This window comes from Agelaius tricolor, unplaced genomic scaffold (genome assembly GCF_023055355.1).
Source record: "Agelaius tricolor isolate 1412-34295 unplaced genomic scaffold, bAgeTri1.0.p SCAF_5, whole genome shotgun sequence".
In the NCBI taxonomy this organism is placed as follows: Eukaryota; Metazoa; Chordata; class Aves; order Passeriformes; family Icteridae; genus Agelaius; species Agelaius tricolor.
In genome coordinates, this window is record NW_027269265.1 from 15,483,305 (window position 1) to 15,501,993 (window position 18,689).

Consider the following 18,689-nt stretch of genomic DNA (forward strand, 5'->3'; position numbering starts at 1 on the left):
CAGCTGTCCAAACACACAAAATTATCCTTCTTCCCATCTGAGAACTAAAGGTTGTGATGACACCTGCTGGCTCCATGGGGACTCAGCAAACACCAGCCAGCCCCTTCTAGAGCTTTGCAATACTTGCAGGTAAAAACGGAGAATAAATAAATATTAAAATTTTTCATTGCTGCAAGCCGGAAAATCACAGGAAACAAGGCTAGGCTAACTTTAAAAGGTCATTTACTCAATTTCCTGGAAAAAACCAGGGTTTGTGCTACTTCCATCATACATCATGAATGATTGCCTCTTTTTACCTCTTACTGAAAATTGATAGTACCTCTCTGGACACAGTGTTAGTGTTTCATCATTTTTGCATTTCCTATAAAAGATTCCACAGTAAGATGTGTTATTAACATACAATTATACTTTCATTTGTGTGTTCAAGGACAGTTAGACAGCCCTTGACTGTGAAGTTGAAAGCATCATGGAGATACTTCTGCCCTATTTATGAGCTACTGCAGCTTTGCTGCTTTGTCCAGCTTGTACAGTAGTACACCCATCCCACCCCAGGTGACAGGCAGCAATAGGTGCCTTCCAAAGAGGCTTTCACTACAGCAATCCTGTCACATGAACAGTGGCACAGTTGTACAAAAGGGCTCAAGCTTATGAACAGCGTAGGCCTGGAGCCACGGTTGCATCCTGATGATTTCAATTATTATTGTGCGTTCTTGGAGTGGGAGAAGCAGCAGTCACCTTGATGAATCAGCTCGTTGACAAACCAAGTGTGTTCAGAAGACTGTATAAGGAGCTGTTTCATAACTGCTGGAGCATGTTAGTTTATGTGTTATGAGTAATTTCACAGTGAGACTTCAGAAGAAGTCCCTGCAAATCATCCCTGAAAGTCATCCATCCCCTGCACCATTCCTGGGATTTTGTTTAGTCTAAGAAATGTGGAAGAGGTTAGATCACATTCAGCCTAAATATTTTCCTGAACTGACACTTTTTACTTTCTCATCACTCCCGAGTATGGTCAGTATTTCTGACTGATTTCACCTAGATCCCTCAAGACAGTTGTAAATGCCCTGTGTCTGCCCTTGAGAACCAAATGTGTAGCCATTAGCTGGGGACAAACATTGCCTTGTTTGAGCAAGGCAAGAAATTCAGTTCCAAAAATCTCTCACTGGGAAGCTGGTACAGATACAAGTAATTAAACCACCCATCTCCTTCCTGGAACCTGCTCTCAGTAGTGCAATCGTGCCCACCATATCTCATAGCCCACTTTGAATCTCAGCTGTGGTCGAGTTACAAACTGCTAAAATGGGTCATGGAGTGTGGAACAGAGGCATTACTTAGTCAAGAACTATTGCTGCTCCAAGGAGATCATAACTGGGAGGAATCAGACTCAGCACAGGGAACCTAAGCCCCCAAACCCCCAATATTAGGATGACTGGTTTCTTCATGGTCACAGAAGGTTTCCTAAAACAGACTGAGGAAATTAAGAGGAAAAGCAGCCATTGAAATAGAGGTGTTGCCAGTCCCACAAAAACTGAAAAAGGAAGAATTCTATCTTATAACAGAAACTCTCTGACTATTTGGAACAAGCAGCTGAATCTGCCTCTGCAGTATCTACTCCCAGGTACTCAGGAGTCACAGGGCTGTGTCAAACAGATTGGTGAGAACCTGGACTACATCATCACTGCCAAGTTTTTCAGAGTTGCATATGCATCCAAAAACAGTTGTCTATTACAGAACAGACCATCTTTAGCTCAACTGCTGCCCAGCCTCAGCACTGGCACAAGCTCCCAGCAGAGACACAAATGGGCAGCAGTGCACCTCTATTGGTCTTGCTTGTTCTGGTTTTAGAGGTGGTTCTGTCCTGATGAACTGTGGAAAAGTGCAATTCTGCCAGAGTCACACACAGGCAATCCTCTCCCAGTAAATCACTCTGAACATGTATAGCTTGGCAGAGTGTTACCCATATGTTGTGTGGAGTTTAACTGCTCAGAATGCTCTGTTGAATCCAAAGGGCAACTGACAGTATAAATAGGAGTTGGTGGGAGGAATACGTTACTCCTGATAGTGCATGGTGGATACACTCAGCAAGGTGTTACCTGGCATAAAAAACTAGCTAGGGCTTTGTGAGTAACTCGAGAGGAAGACAGTTTTCTCAGATCTCTGTACACAGCCAATACATCTCATAATAGCCTCCTTTTTCCTCTGGGTAAAACAGGATTGATATGGGCTTTGTGGTCCAGCAAATATTTAGCCTAGAGATTCAAAAAATTTAAGATTTCTTCAAGCCCCTCTTTTCAGTACCACCTATTAACAATCTTAATCTTTAGAATATTAAACATCAATATTGAGTCTCTTAGCTTCCAGCAGTGACCACATGTGTCAGCATCCTGGTGCAAGGAGGAAGAGCTACTCTCATTGCAAATAACTGCTGATTTTGCTGAGCACAAAAGCCAGGATCTGTGTCCATCAGGTTTTCCTTGTATTTTATTTTGGGCCACAACCACAGCACCACAGTCTCCAGAAGACACACAGATTCAGAGGCACACCACAGTAATGCAGCTTTGTTCAACCATATCAGATGCAAATTTCTTCCATGCGATGAGAGGACATTTGAATTTCAAATCCAACTGAATTAACACAAATACATATAGACTAGGAAGTAGGAAAAAAAAGTCCAGTCACATGGACAGAGAACAGAAGTTCTGAAGTCACTGGGGCATCCACAGTAGAGCTTTTTCATGCTTAGGGACTAGACTGCCTGACATTACAGGCCCTTCAGTTTGTAACCCCATCTTATTTTCCCATATTCTGTAATACAATGCCTACACTGGGGGCCTATTATGACTGGGATTGCTTCTAAAAGGAAGAATATTTTAAATTAATTTTTAAAAAATGGAATTTAAGAAGCTAGAGCCTGTGACCTCTCTGTTGAACTCCTTAAGAGCATAAACCCCACAACTGCCCTCCAGTATGGTATCCTTGCAACGAGGATACAAATCTGCTTAAACAACAGAGGGGCTACATTCAGTTCTTAAGCCCTTCCTAATGAAATCTTGCATCTTGTAAGCACACACTCTTATAGAATCAATACTCATCAGCAATAAACAAAAGCCTTTTTTAAATTGAGTCCTGGATGCCCTGATTCTTAATGGGCTTTCTAAAATGTCTAATACATCCATTTAGACTGCATATAATATTTATTTTTTTCAGTTCAGTGGAAAATCAGAGACTAGTACCCTTATCTCACATTCTAAAGCCAAATTATTTTTCTTTTACAATCCAAATCAAAATTAAGTGTTCTATTTCATTTGGGAATATTTTTGAAAACAATTTAGGACCATGAGGAGATGATAGGGAATTCCATGTGTATGTTTTATCTGGAATTAGGCCAACGATCAAAACAGTGAAGAGTTCAGACCATCCCACTCTAGAGAAATTGTTGAATGAACTATCTGTCTTAAAGAATGTGCCTTGCCCAACTAATAAGGCTCAAGCCCAAACCTGTTCAAGCAAGACCAACTGAAAATTTAAAAAAATTATTAATGCCTACCATAGCTCTGCATAACTTTTGCAGGGATATCAGCTTGGCCCACTTTGTATTTTATGGGAGAATATCCCTCAGTGGTTATCAGGCATTGATGTTGGTAGACTGATACATCACCGAATACCTGGCATGCTCTTCAAAGAGGGACTGGAGCCCTGGCCTCTCCTCTCAAAGCACGGCCAGACTGCAGGGCAAGGATGCTGGTAACACCCCTACCAATGTTCTGGACCTTCTCCCTCTCTCCTCCCTCATGCTCCCCCTGCCTTGGTGAATACTGATATATTCTTCTATGTAAGGGGATAATTTAAACAGGATTGGATACTCTACTGAGTAGCTCAGAGCCTGCCTGAAAAATAATTCTTATGGGCTACTGGATGTGGGGGGCCACATCCTGATAGGGTGCTGAAGGGCTAAATGCAAAGAATTTATTGTTCTCTTGTTTCTCATGAAAAACAGAACATATTTACTGGAATATAACCCTCCCTTATTATGCCATTTATAGGAAACACACATTCAGTGTTTATAAAGCAGTTAATTTATAACAGACAAAACCAGATTATCTCTCTTTGGAAGAGCAAATATTTGTTCAAAAACTTCTAAATGCAACAGACATCTTCATCTCATTTTTAAACATAACTGATTGAGAAACGTAACAGAAGAGCCACCTAATAGGTAAGATAAGATTTATATGAAACATTTAGATTTTAAAGGAAAGATTATTATATCTTTTATATATATATAATGCAATTTTATATATTTATCAATGATTGTCTAGATGTGATGTTTTAAATGGTTGTAGACCTTAATTAGCTCCTAATGGATTTTTCTCTTGCTCTAATGCCTTCAGAAGAAAAAGGCATTTGCACAAGAAGCTTCTTTCTTTGATATTGATATTACTAGAAATAAATATTTCTTTAAATGGAAATAATGTTCACTTTTCTCTAACACACATTTATTAATGAACTGTCTGGTCTACAAATAAAGTGAGTTGTCTAAAATTAGTAATAAGCTTCACTCAGGTCTAAAAATACGAGTCTGTAATGTACATAAATTCTACTTTATTGTTCCCAGAACTGTTTTTCCTAGTTCTAGAGGACATGCTCTATTTGTAACCAGTAAAGGTGAATGATGCAGCTGCTTTAATGTTAACTTTAAATGTTTGCAATCTCAGATTTGCAGAGATTACTTAGTGCAACTGCAAGGTTTTTATTCCCGTGGTCATTGCGCCCAAATCAGTAGCACATGTGTATGTGTTTGCCTGAGGATTCAGGAATCTTGAGTGTTGTATAGTTTGGGAGAAACCTGTAAACAAGAGCTTTTGCGTTTGTCCCGCCCTTTCTGTCCAAAACCTCTCTGTGGTGGGAAGGCAGAGCCCTCTGGAAGGCAGCAGCACTTTGCCCAGCCGGTCCCTTCACATCTCCTGGGGGAAGCTGGTGGCCACTTGAGTCAAGTCCTGTCCCAGACCTCCCAGAGAGAAGCAACAGTGATGTCTGCCAGATGCAACACTGTGTGCAGGAATTGCACCCTGCCTAGAAAAGATGAGGAAAGGCTTGTGCTCTGCAATGCTTGGTGAGCAGTTAGGCCTGATGCTAACTGCATTTAGAGGGACAAATTGCTGCTGCAGTGATTGAATATGATCAAAAGCAAAATTTTCCAGTCCCTGCCTCTTTGCTAGAGCTGACTCTGCAGTGTCCAAGGATGCTTCTTCAAAGTAGGGATGATTCTCAGAGGAAAGAACCTCCTTCTTTGCTGCCAGGGCAGATGCAGCACTGCGGCAGGAACAGGACCCCTGTGCCTGTGCTACTTGCCACAGAAGTGGGTCACTACACAAGAAGAAGGAATGCTCAGCAGTTACTGCACTAGCTCTGAACTGCACTGCTTCAGCCTGCCAGGGGACAGTGAGTGTCCCAGCACTCCAGATGTTGCAGGCACCACTTGACCACCAAGGCAGGAGCTGAAGACAAGTCATCCCCTTCCCTACTCCAGTCCTGAAAATCCAGACACTGGGAATCTCATTAAAAATAAATCAAGGGTTAAAAGGAAAGAAAAATAAATTTAAAAATATTCACAACATATTTGCTGCATATTTTGCTCTGTTCTCTGTCTGCCATGCACTCGAGAGCAGGCATAACATTCATCGAATTCGCTGCCTCCCGATTAAGTCATAACAGCCCATCTGTGCTGCAGCAAGTACAGAACGTGACCTATTATCTCCAAAGAAAATAGCACACCACCTGACTGCCAAAAGCACCTCGTGACTTGGCACCCAAATGTCTCAGTACTCACATCAACATACCTTTTCAGGACTAACTCCCACAGCCTGAATCAGCCAACTGTGAAATTCAGCTGAACTCTGAATAAACCGGGTAAAACCAGCTTTCCCATATGCCAAATCACAAATTATACAGTGACCGTAATTTGCTGTTACAGATCCTTAGCTTAAAAAGAGTAGTTAACAATTGCCACGTGATTCTAGACTGTTGAATCACTTACTACTTTAATGATGGGCCATATAATCCATCTTTTAATCTCATTTATCCCTTTGCCCACTGCTATACAAAAGGAATCTGTGCAGGTTTGGTGGTCTTGAACATCCCGTTTCATTTATAATGGGAAAATGCATCTCCAAAGATTGTAGCCATTCAAAATTTTTCCATGAAGTGCAATTCAACACTGCTGTATGGGAGAGAATTAATATATTGCTTTATGGAAAGATGGATGATAATCATATTTGCACTATATGCAAAGTGCATTTCATTTGCAAATTTACACAATGTTTGATGCTAAGGTTTGCCTTAGGTGTCCTGTAAGATCTGCCTGGTCTTCTCTGAACATTTTGTTAGACAGGTTTGGAGTATATACCCTGAAGGTGAAGAAAGACCACTACATCTTTAACCTTTTGCATTGTGAATGGAAGAACAAACTAAAAAGTCATTTTGTTGCCTTTCTTTTTTCTAGGAAAAAAAACAACTCTAAATAGTTCATTATTGGATGTCAACATGAAAGCAGGAATCTACATACTTCTCTTAAGTGAAATATGTTTTGAATTCATCCAGGCTGATATCAAACCTAAATTTCCAACGGAGGAAAAAGAGAGTAATTTCTTGGAAAGAAATAACATCAGTATTTCCAAAGAGTGGTATCATCACAAAAATATCTCTAAGTCTTTTGAACACCAAGGTTTTGAAGACCAAGGTCTTGAAGACTTCACTCTTCACAACTTCACTGAAAAGACCACAAATTTTGGATTTAACCTCTACAGAAAAATTGCAATGACACATGATAACAATGTAATCATCTCTCCATTTTCTGTGTCAGCTCTCATGAGTGTCTATATGATGGCAACCAAAGGAGAAACGCACAGACAAATTGTAAAAGGTCTAAACCTCCATGATGTGAAGGACAGAGTGGATCGCCAACATTTACCAGCTTTGTTTAAACAACTGACAGGTAACATCACAATGAATGAAGAATTTCTCCTCATGCAAGGTGTTCTTTCTTTTATTCAAAAGGACTTCAAACTCAAGGAGTCTTTCCTGAATTTATCTAAGCAGTACTTTGATATGGAATTCCTGAAAGTAGACTTTGAAAACTTAACACAGGCAAAACTTTTCATCAATCAAAAAATTAACAAAATGACAAAAGGAAAAATCCCAAGACTTTTTGAAGAGCTGGATCGCCATAATAAACTGGTGCTTGTGGACTACATTTTCTTTAAAGGTAATTGCTGGTTTTATTATGCAGAATAATTATTTATTAGGAGAATCAAGACTCTAACGTCAGCTACATTAGGGGGAGTTTAAATGAATTTAGATGTCCTGTTTTCTCTATGTCTTTATCTAAGATTACTTTTTTCTATTAAGCTCATATAATAGGAAATTATTTTTCATTATAGGAAACCACAATTCTTCTATGCTATCTTCCATAAAATAGAGTCTCAAAGAGAACAAAAAGCCCTGTATCAAACTATCTCAGTCCATCTCTGAATTATCCCTCTTTATGACAGGAAACAATATTTTATTTTAATTCACCCATTAAAATGAAACAGTCTTTATCATAATAGTCTTAAATGCTGAATACTGGGCATAAAATCATGTACTGATTTAACATAGTACACAAAATCATTGAAACAAAAATAATTTCTCTATTTCCATCAAGAATCATCTGCCCCAGAGGAACCCAAGAATCCCATTATATCACCTTACAGGGGGAGGGAAAGAAATACCAGGGATGGTCAGAAACCATTCCATGGGGAAGTCAGTGAATCCCCATCCAAAATATTGGATAATTAAATTAAATACAGGATACTGAACAGCTGGTAGACAATTTCAGAGAAGGTTACATGTTACAAAAGGTCAACTGATACTGAACAGCTGGTAGAAAATTTCAGAGAAGGTTACATGTTACAAAAGGTCAGATGCTCACCAGGCATTGATAAAACAAAGATAACATAAATTCTGAACTTGAGTGGCAACTAACCAACCTTAGAAAAATATTTCCCTTCTTTCTGTGCAATGAAGCAGTTTATTTTGTGGATTACTTTGGGTTTTTTTCTGTAAAAAAAATTTATATGCAATAAACATAAAATATACTGAAATTGTCATCCACTTACCCCAGACACAACTGACAGCCACTTCAACTAGATGCAAAAAATATCCTACAGGTTTTTTAACTTTTAAGAACATTTTTCTGAACAAATCTAAACACATATAATGATTTAATTTCTTTCTTTCTTTCCTCAGGCAAGTGGGTCTATCCCTTTAATTCCAAGTTCACAGAAATTGAGACTTTCCACATAAACAAATACAGAAGCGTACAGGTACCCATGATGTTCAAGTCAGATAAAATTAATTCCACTTTTGATGAGAACTTAAGATGCACTGTGATAAAGATACCTTACAAAGGGAATGCCCACATGCTGGTTGTTATCCCAGAAAAAGAGGGTGACTACATTTCAATTGAAGACCATTTGACTGCAGAGCTTGTGGAATCTTGGCTTGGGAACATGAAAAGCAGGTATTGCTTTGACACCCATGGGGCCCTAATGTCTTTGATGTCCACTGCAGAAAAGCAACAAAGCCCAGTAAAGATTAGCTGGTCTTCCTAAGCCTTTTCCCATGGTAGCATCTCTGTGGCAAGAGCTATGTACAGAGTAGAGGTCCTTTAATGCCTATCCACAGCCCAAGTGGCATGTGAAAGTTGTGACTTAGAGGCAACAAAACTTCAGCTCATCTCAGTTAAAAATGTCTCTCTCTGTGAGAGAAGGCATGAGTCTTTCCATATTCTTCCTTAGGTCTCCTCTCTCCTTAAATTTAGTACTGCCAAGCAAAAACCACTATAAATCTAGACATTTATTAAACATTTCTTACTAGGGGAAACCCAGAGGAATTGATAAATTTGAATATAAAAATGTATACCCAAATGATTCCTGTGAAACATAGTTCCTGAAGTGAAAATTCTTTTCACCAGTCAATAAATTAGTGTGTTGCCCTGGTATCAGGGCACTGTGACTGCTGGTGGAAGTATTTATACAGAGAAGGAAATGATTTGTAGCATCACTGGCAGCCAACAGGTTAGAAATTATTTTCTGCAACCTAAATGCCAGCAGAAACTAACCAGTTTTTGTCCCTTCTTTTTCTGTGTAAAGCTTAATTCCTGAGTAGTGTGCATTTCAGCAGTCAAGTGACTGTTTGCATTAATTTTTTTTTTAACAGAAAAGTGGATATTTCATTTCCAAAGTTTAAACTAGAGCAAAAATACAAAATGAAGAAACTGCTTCAAAGTCTTGGAATTAAAAAGCTTTTTACACGTTCAGCAGATCTTAGTCATCTGACAGATCACGAATATGTAGCGGTTTCACAGGTAAGCCCACTAAAATTATTTGTTGTTTGGATTATAATAGTTTATTATTATTATTATTATTATTATTATTATTATTATTATTATTATTATTATTATTAACAGCCCAGCCAAGATGGTCATATAAATTTATAGGGACACTGATAGCAAAGTACCTCATCAGCCAGGTATGTGCAATCTACACATCTTAATCAGGATGGATCCCACTTCAAGTATGAGTTATGTAAGGGAAAGAGGCAGTGACATCTCATAGGTGCTCAACACCTCCCAGAGCTAACCCATCACAGGAGAAAAGCTCTGCCTCAAGAGGAATATGGTTGGCAGAGAATGAGCACAATTTCACAAAAACTGAACAAGAAAGACAATGTAAATGAGAATCAAATGGTAAAATCCAGGGCAAGTAAGGAAATTCAAGGAAAGAACTCCTCATATACATTCCAGAGACAGTTATACGTTATACTTCTCAAAAAATAAAGAACCTTAGCAAGTTTAAATAATAAAATCTCAAAAAGGTAACAGTGAGAAAGAGAAGTCAAAGCACTCCTGTTTTTCCCTCTATATACCATGGAAGAGAGAAAACACAATCTCACAGGAAAGGATTGGCACGATATAGTTGCACTCCAACCCATACAGATGTTCCACCTTGTATGCTGAAACTTTCAAAGAACCTTTAAACAGGTAAAGGCAAGGGCAGTGAATGGCCAAGAAGGCAGGAGCACAGCCCCATGGAAAAAGAGGAGCAGGAAGAGATACTTTGTACCACTGTTTAAGGGAGAGCACAGATGAAATTCAAAAGACTGATGGAAAACAGAGGCAGAATGAGAAGCAGAAGAGAATGGAAGACAAAGGACTTGTCAATCACGTCAATATCAAGAGGGAACAGGTCTATGTGACCAGAGATATCTTATGAAAAACAAACAGCTAGTCTATAAAAAGGACAATTTGCTGGTAATAGAAAATTAAAATGAATGGTCATAGAAAGGAGATGAAAGACAAAATACAAAGAGATACTTGTGCCCACAAGAATGGAGTGTGTGGAACAAGATGAAAAGCAATGAATTCTAGATACAAATTCATACATTAAAGTTAAAAAAATTTCTGGAACAAGATGAATTTATAAACAAGATCCAAATAAAATTACTCTGGCACAGGATTTAAAAATGTGCTTTATAAACTTATGTAAGGAAATTGTAGCATGCAACTGCTTGTGGTTGTGGAGGGTTGTATGGCAGAGACGATCCAGGACCACAACTCCAGGAGAGGCTTCCCAGAATCACAGAATGTTTAAGGTTGGAAGGGACCTCTGGAGGTCACCTGGTCCAACTCCTCTGCTCAAGCAAGGTCATCTTGAGCAAGTTGCTGAGGTCCATGTCCAGACAGATTTTGAATATCTCCAAAGAGGAAGAATGCACAGTGTGCCAATGCTCAGTCAGCCTCACATGAAAAGCATTTCCCAGTGTTGAGAGGGAACCTCCTCTGTTCAAACTTCCTGTGTTTCACTTGGTGCCCACTGCCTCTGGTCCTGTCACTGGGCACCACTGATGAGCCTGACTCTACCTTCTTTGCACCCTCCCTTTGGGTATTGGTACCCTATGAGAAGGAATCCTTCAGGTGCTGCTCTTACAAGTCTCCCTACACCATATCCTTATAGAAGCCTTTGTGCTTAGCCAATTAACAGGGTGGGATAATAAACACTTCTATACAAGTTTTAAAAACTCTCATGCTTGATCTAAAGGTTTTCAAAATTGCAGTGGCTTGAAAAAAAAACCTTTCTGGGAAGATCTAATATCCTAAGAATAAATATTTAATGGATAAAATTGCAGAGATTTTCAGTTTAGTATGAACTATTTCACCGTTGGGAAATATAAAGGCAATCTGCAGCACTTTTCTCCCTTCCTCTTGATCATGTAACTTTCATGCTGATTCTCAGCAGTTAACTATTGTGTTATCAAAAAATCACACTTTAACAGGAACTGCTAACTGATATTAGAAGCAATATGTGCATCAGCTACAGAGTGCCAGAGGAGCATCCTGTCCCTGGGAATTGTGAAAGACAGAAGTATTATTTAAAAATATGTAGCAGAAACCTCAACACTGGTGAAGTCCTTCAACTGTTTTCACATAAGTAATTCCTAGAATTAGGAGTTTAGGAGCTGTAAATCCACTAGATGACCAGGCAGTTCACCAGTACAGACACTAACATAGCAGAAGCACTCATAGGTATAAGCAGGCTGAAAAGAACAAAATGGAAAATATGAAAAAATGAAAAATCAGATTCTGCCAGGCTGCAATTTCAGTGGGAGTGGAAAATATTCAAACCAATCCAGGATTGTACCTCACTGTTCTACATATTTAGTCTGTGCTACCAAATGTACAAATTAGAAATATGCAGGGGAAAAAACAAAGATTGGTGCAATTCCCTAAGCTCTCACAAAATCAGCTGTGAATGACATATCCAGCCAGTCAGTGTTTGTGACTGGTGAAAACACATTTCCTACAACTGAGAAACTCCTTTGCACAGTTAGGTGTCAAAGAGGAGCACTCTACACAAAAAAAAAAAAAATGCAATGGCTTTTTCATGCAAAACCCCCGATTTCTAAGTGAGGTCTGTGCTCAGAAATGTGGAAAAGTGCAATGACTCCTGAACTGGCATCCACACTGTGAGCATTGTGGGCATAGTGGCTGTGCTGACTCCTCTACCAGTCTGACAGAGGTAGATTGCACTGAACTGCTCATTTTAATCCTTAACAGAAGCCTACTTCAACTGAATGCCTGCAGCTGGAAAAATACTCTTCAGGTTAGTATTTACTTCTGTCACATACTTATTTCTGCCTTGCACTTCAGGTTATCCAAAATGCAGTTATTGAAGTGGATGAAGAAGGAACTGAGGCTGCAGCAGCAAGTGGCTCAGAAATAATTGCATTCACATTGCCTCGGGTCATCAAAGTGGACCGGCCATTCCTGTTCATGATTTTTGAAGAAACTTTTAAAACATTACTGTTCATTGGCAGGGTGGTTGATCCAACAGAAATGTGAATAAAGGTAATAGCTACTATTCTTTGGTATGTAAGAGGCTTTATTTTTAATAATTTATTTTATAATAAAAAGACACTAAAATATGATATGTGAAAACCTGTTCTGTCTCTCCTAGCTAGCACTAGGTCATCCTAGCAGTATTTTATTAATGCCACACAACAAGCTAACTTCATTAAGGCTCAAAGCAATAAAAATGTGACTTGTAAAATCTACCTTTGGTAAAAGAAAACTCAACAACCACAGAAGTGAAATTTTTAAAATCAGTATTTTAGTGATAAATCTGAATAAAAAGCCCCATTCAAATACCAAAATATTCAGGAAGCTCATTCCCAAACACTGCAGATTCCTCAATGTTATCTTCTGTTACAAAGAGACGAAGAGACGAAGAGCCCAGTGACGTCAATGTTAGCAGAATTTTGCCAGTTATAAAAACAGAAGCAGTATCAAGTCCTAAAAGAGAATTTACAAACTTTGTCTAGAGATCTTTATTTTATTACTGTAGAAAATAAGTCTATCACGAAGTCTACCTTGTGACCTCTTTCAAAGCATTTATGCAGACTACCAAATCACCTCATTTTCTCAGAGTACATCATGTGCCTTGAAAATATTCTTTGAATTTAAAAAAATTAGTTCTGAAGAATAACTTAGGTATTCTGATTTTGGAAAATCTGGCCTGTACTATTTCATAGCACAAAGCTAGCCCTCTCCTAACCCCAGAATTTCTACCTGTAATATCATCTAGACACCAGGGTGAACTTTGTATCAGGACTCTATAACTGAAATAGGCAGACTTTGGTAGGAAAAAACATACCTCCATTAAAGTGTAATAAATCTATTCACAGAGTTGAGCCTAAAATCCAAAGGTGTTGCCATGATGTTTCAGAAAAATATTTCAGAAATATTTTCAGAAAAATATTTCCATGATCTAACAACAATTTCCTTTATTCGAATAGAGCAGTGCATCCAAGAGAATGACAAGATCTTAACATTTAATAGATTTTAATTAGCAGAGTTCTATCTATAAAGTACAAAACAATGCAAAAAGCCACTTCTAGGTTTACGTAACTAACAGATGTCAGCATTATTCTGCTTGCTCATACAACCTTCACAAAATATCTGCCCAAAAAGTAGCAAGAGGACTTTTCAAAATCATTTGGCAAGGAACTTCACAGGTGTCTATCAATTAACACAAGATAACTCTGCTAGAGAAGATACAAAAGATACATTATAGGATAAAGCTGGTAAATCTCAAAAAATCACCTCAGTCACTATTTGGTGTCTGCTCACAAGAGCCCAGACACTGATGTACCCCACTCACCAAAGGACTTGGGAGGCAGGCTCTGCTATCTGACTGGACTATGAAGGTGCATCTAACCTAGCTCCAGACTGCATTACAAACAAATCCAGAAAGAGAATCACTCCTTCCTGCCACTGGTCTATATGAAAACCAACAAATGGCACTGCACAGTCGACCTTCAGCTCTTGCTCCAGAGCTACAGCTGACCAGCAGGTATAAACAGAGCTTTGAAGGGTTCAAATGCAGTGGTGCTGTTTAACAGAACTAACCCAGAAGTAAGTGGCCCCTAAAAAGACTGCTTGGATGGAGGCCTGTAGTGCAAAGGAGTGATGAAAGTATGCACAAGACACCAGCGGTACTGCACAAGGAAAATGACCAGTCCAAAAATGTCTAGCACAGCATTTCAAGATTACATTGAAGGAATTTTAGGTTATTGAGTGGAGCACGTTATCAACATTAAATAAATTAATCAGTTTAAAATGACAGACAGTGACAGCCAAGAAGGAACAAAAGACAGACTGTTTACAGAACTCATTACCTGCTTATTAAGGGGAGAAAGAACTTCAATTTTCTGAACTTACTGGTTCTTCTGCATTGCTCTGCAAGGCATCAAAAGAGCAAACACAGTTTTGAGTCCTGTTCTACAGCTGGCTACTGATGATCTGAGTTTGGTCCTGCCAAAGGTCAGACTGAGAACAGCCTGGGCAGTCTCCTGTGGCCCACGGGGGAGCAGCTGTAGCTGGCACCTGAGTCAGCTGTGGAACTGGAGGTATCTGCCTGCATCAGTGCAGAACCCAGGAGGAGCCAGCCCAGGTCATCGGTACACCTCTATCAATACTGAATGTTAAACATCATAAAACTCAAAGAAGCTTTTAAAGAATGCTGTGATGTACAAGATCCTATGCCAGGCTGCAGAGCAAACTGAAAAATTAAGTATTTCCAGAGAACCCAAATAATGCCTGTGACTTAAGACAGAGAATACTGCTAAATCTAACTGAGGTGTAGGAAGCTTTAGCATTCAGACAGTGCTTAATCCAAAGAAACATTTTGTACTTCACACAAGACAGCACACACCCAGCATTATTAGTATTTTAAATAAATACCCTCCATGGGTAAGTGCTTTTATTCATTTTAATTATAAAAGATGCCCTGAGATTTTTCTTTCAAGAACATGCATGTACAGCATTGTCCTAGATTTTATTTTGAGTAAATCACCATTCATGTTTTTACATTATAAAAAGTAACCACACTCACATTTGCATACACAGACCAGGTCATCTTTATCATACACCAATAAATTTTAAAAACCATATATTTCTGATATCAATATATTTATGCTGCCTCCATTTTGAAAGAGAAGCTGACAATAGCTTCATAATCTCTCTCAAGTATTGGCATAAATAGAACTTTTCAAAATATGATTGCATGTTTTTCCACATTAATTTTGATAGAAACATTAGCATTAATACAAACAAATGCAGATGACATCACTGAACCATGACAGCTTGCAACAGCAGCTGATTAAAAACTAGATTCATTATTATAAATTATTAAAGTGAAAATACAATTTGAAATACTAAAATTAAAACAAGTATTTATACAACAAAACTTATGAAATACAACTTTTTTTTACATCATCTGGAGACATTTGCTTTTAGATTGCTTTGAAACTTACACAGGATTTTTATGAACTTAGTACTTGTAAAAACATTAATTCCAAATTCACAGCACAATGCTTCAAAAGTCTATGTTTTTTTAATAATGGTTCTGGACTTTGGTCTTAAATTAGGTTTGCAGATTCTTGAAAATGTGGGATTCCTTTTTCATATTCATAACAATTCCTTCTATTTCTTCCTTAAAATATGGGAGCTTAGGGTTGCTAAGATTGTAAAGAAGCCAATTAAATAATGGGTATGTGCATTCTAAATCCAAGACTTCAAACTATAAAGGCCTAACTGAAGAAAACAAAATCTCCTTAGCTGCAGCAGTTAAGAGCACATAGCTGAAGTTATAGTTCAAATCATTTCACTATGATGTTAAAATTCTGCAACCATTACATTGTTTATCAGAACATATTTTACAGCTTGGAATTTTATGTAAAAGATTTATTTTAAATTTTTAACATTGCAGGATGCGTTTTATTCAGTTCAGGCATCAGAGAGTCCCATCTGCTGCTCCCACCTTATCCCACCAGAACGTTGCTTCCTCCAGTCTCTGGTTCCCTCATTTTTCTTTCAGGTGATTTAGGAGTTTGATTTTCTGTTTTTTCTTCATACAAAAGAAGAAACAAACATAATATGTTGTTACTATATCATTAAATTGCATAACATATTAAACTGTTATTGTGTAGAACATTTTAATATAGCTCTTAGCTGCTGTACTTTAAAAGTTATGAGCTGTTCTATTGCACCCAGTGAAAAAGCCAAATGGATATATTCTGAGGGCATTCTTCTCAAGAAGGGTGAAGTTCTCCATTCAGGTGTCTACAGAAGTTCTTGTAGAGATCCATCTAAGTGAGATGATTAAGGTGGCACAAACAGTCTCTTCATGGCTCCAAAAAGTGCCAAAAGTCTGGCACATTGCACTGTGATTTCTAGCTGTTCTGTTGACCACAAGGTCATTTAGGTAATTTCTGGACTTTTCACGGCTTAATTTTTTAATCTTTAGATATACTGGTTTTCAGTTTCAAAGAGTAGTAGATGTCAATTAAAAACAATTTGTATCAGACAGAAATATTTCCAAGATGGGTGTAACTTTTAGAACTCTTGGAAAAACTAATTTGCATCAATATTTTACACTATCATTTACAAATAGCACAATATATTGTTCTGTTTCACTGCTTTAAAACTGCTGAATATTTAAAAATGGAATATATTATATGATAATATATCAGTGTCAGGATACCTACTAGTTTCATCATAGAAATGGGACACAAAACACATGCCAGTCCCACTGGAACTTGGAACTTCCAGCATCTTAAATGTGATGATGAAAACATGAATAAACATCCATAAGCAACCAACTCCAAATGTAGTAGATCAGTGGCAGAACTATTTCATCTTGTGCTTAACTTTCTAAGCAATTATAGGACTGGATGAAAGACATGACTTTAAAATAATTATCTTAAACATATAACTGGTACATGCACCAAACTAGATGTCTTATAGGTCAGTTGTGGAATCTTATAAAATACTGATATTTATTTAGATTTATTGTTGCATAAAAATTAATTTACTAATAATAAATTGGAAAATTAATTTTTACGCAACAATAAATCTACTCCCTCTTTTTACAAGATGGAAAACCTGTACCACACATCCTTGAAGAAAGTTTTGATTAAAAGTGAAATAAAATCAACCAATATTTGTATGTCTCTAGGCAAGATGCAAAATACTTAAATGCTATCTATGAAGTGGATGTATTCATTGACAAATCTATAAAGTTTCTAAATAGTTTTAAACAATTGCATGTTGAACATTTGCAGTCATATTACAGCAACATAAACTCAAGCAAAACATCTTATATCTAACAATCTCATAAAGCTGAAAACATTCAAAAGAATATAATAAAGCTACATGGCCTAATGATAGAAGATCAGACTGCTTGATAGAACACAGTGTTCATGATTTATGTCAATGTCTGCGCTAGGATGATTCATGATCTAACTGGCAACTCTTCAACAGGAAGTCAGAAAAACTTCTCTGCTCTGCATACTAAGCAAGATTTCTTGTGGGACAAAGTACTCAACCAGTGCTTTTTCTGATTCTTTCCTAGCCATCAGGTACTGGAAGCAGGTAGCCTTCTCTTTTGTGAGTCCCTCATTAAGTTATATGGGTGCTGCTTTAGCATGATTCTGGCATTTTCTATGGCCTAAGTATTACCTAAGACCTAGCAACTGACACCTACACTTAAACAATACTTTCTTGTCACCTGCTTGTGAGTACTGGATCATTATTTACTATTTTTTTTTTTTTGCAGCTGTGTTATTTTCAAAAAGAGATAAAACTTTAATTGGCACATACTTATGAATAAGTTCAGACTGAATGTTTGAATGCATGAGTGTGATAAGAAAATACTTCAGGTCTCCCCCAAAGTAACTCTGAGTTTTGAAAGATTCCTGGAGCACTATCATATATGAAATCAGAAATTCTTCATCCCTACAAACTGCACCATATTGTCAAAAGTGAACACTTACCAATAATCTGCAGAGCAATTTTATGGAAAATATTAGGCTTAAGCAATTTTATTAATTAATTGGCTTAAGCCAATTATTGCTTAATTATTAGGCTTAAGCAATTTAAACAATATTTTATCCAAACATATACCACTTCAAACAAAGAATCAATAATTTTATCTGCTTATAATTTAATTATTTTGTTACTACCCACATATTTACTTAGAAACAGAAACATATTAGAAGTTACTCTACTCAAGTTGCAGAGCCAGGAAACTAAAAGTTAGGTCTTGCCAGAATTTAGATGGTCAGTGCAAATTTTAACCAGCACATACATGAATCTGCACAATGATACAGTCTAAAAAAACACCCAAATATTATTTTCTCACCTTAGTGAGTTTTCTCCCTTATTCAGTCCACCAAAGGTGGTGCTCATTGTTGAGCATCAATTCAATTGTACTTCTCACTGTACAATTGTCAAATTCTTCTCACAGAGTGATTTCTGTCAGCTGCTTATATATTTGGATATCAATTTTTTCCATCATTAAACTTAGAAAATAATGCTTCCTTGAGACTGACATTTTTTCTGGTTTGTTGTTGTTTATTTTTAATTTAAGTGTGCAAATATTTAGCACCAGGCCTGATTTCCTGAGTAAAAGATAAAAAAGTACAGCTAAACATGTCTGTGATTGAATGCATTTACCACCAGACATTCCTGTATCTGTATCTCTTAATATCTCCTCATAGAGCTGCTTCATTTTCTTATGAAAACAGTTAAGTAT

At 37.5% G+C, this 18,689-nt stretch overlaps 2 protein-coding genes across 4 annotated transcripts in view; one reads left to right on the forward strand and one right to left on the reverse strand.

The window, feature by feature from the left end:
- The first annotated feature begins 6,472 nt into the window (after positions 1-6,472).
- Positions 6,473-12,436, forward strand: SERPINA10 (serpin family A member 10). Its single transcript, XM_071426557.1, has 4 exons — positions 6,473-7,261; positions 8,284-8,557; positions 9,256-9,403; positions 12,245-12,436. The coding sequence occupies exons 1-4, from the start codon at positions 6,541-6,543 to the stop codon at positions 12,434-12,436; spliced, it is 1,335 nt and encodes a 444-aa protein (XP_071282658.1). The 5' UTR covers positions 6,473-6,540.
- Positions 12,437-14,813: 2,377 nt separating this feature from the next.
- Positions 14,814-18,689, reverse strand: part of PPP4R4 (protein phosphatase 4 regulatory subunit 4) — a 59,180-nt gene continuing 55,304 nt past the window's right edge. For all 3 annotated transcript variants that reach the window (XM_071426553.1, XM_071426555.1, XM_071426556.1), the window contains one exon: positions 14,814-16,001. In XM_071426553.1, the coding sequence (XP_071282654.1) occupies positions 15,977-16,001 (25 nt within the window). In that variant the 3' untranslated portion in view covers positions 14,814-15,976. The remainder of the gene's footprint in view (positions 16,002-18,689) is intronic.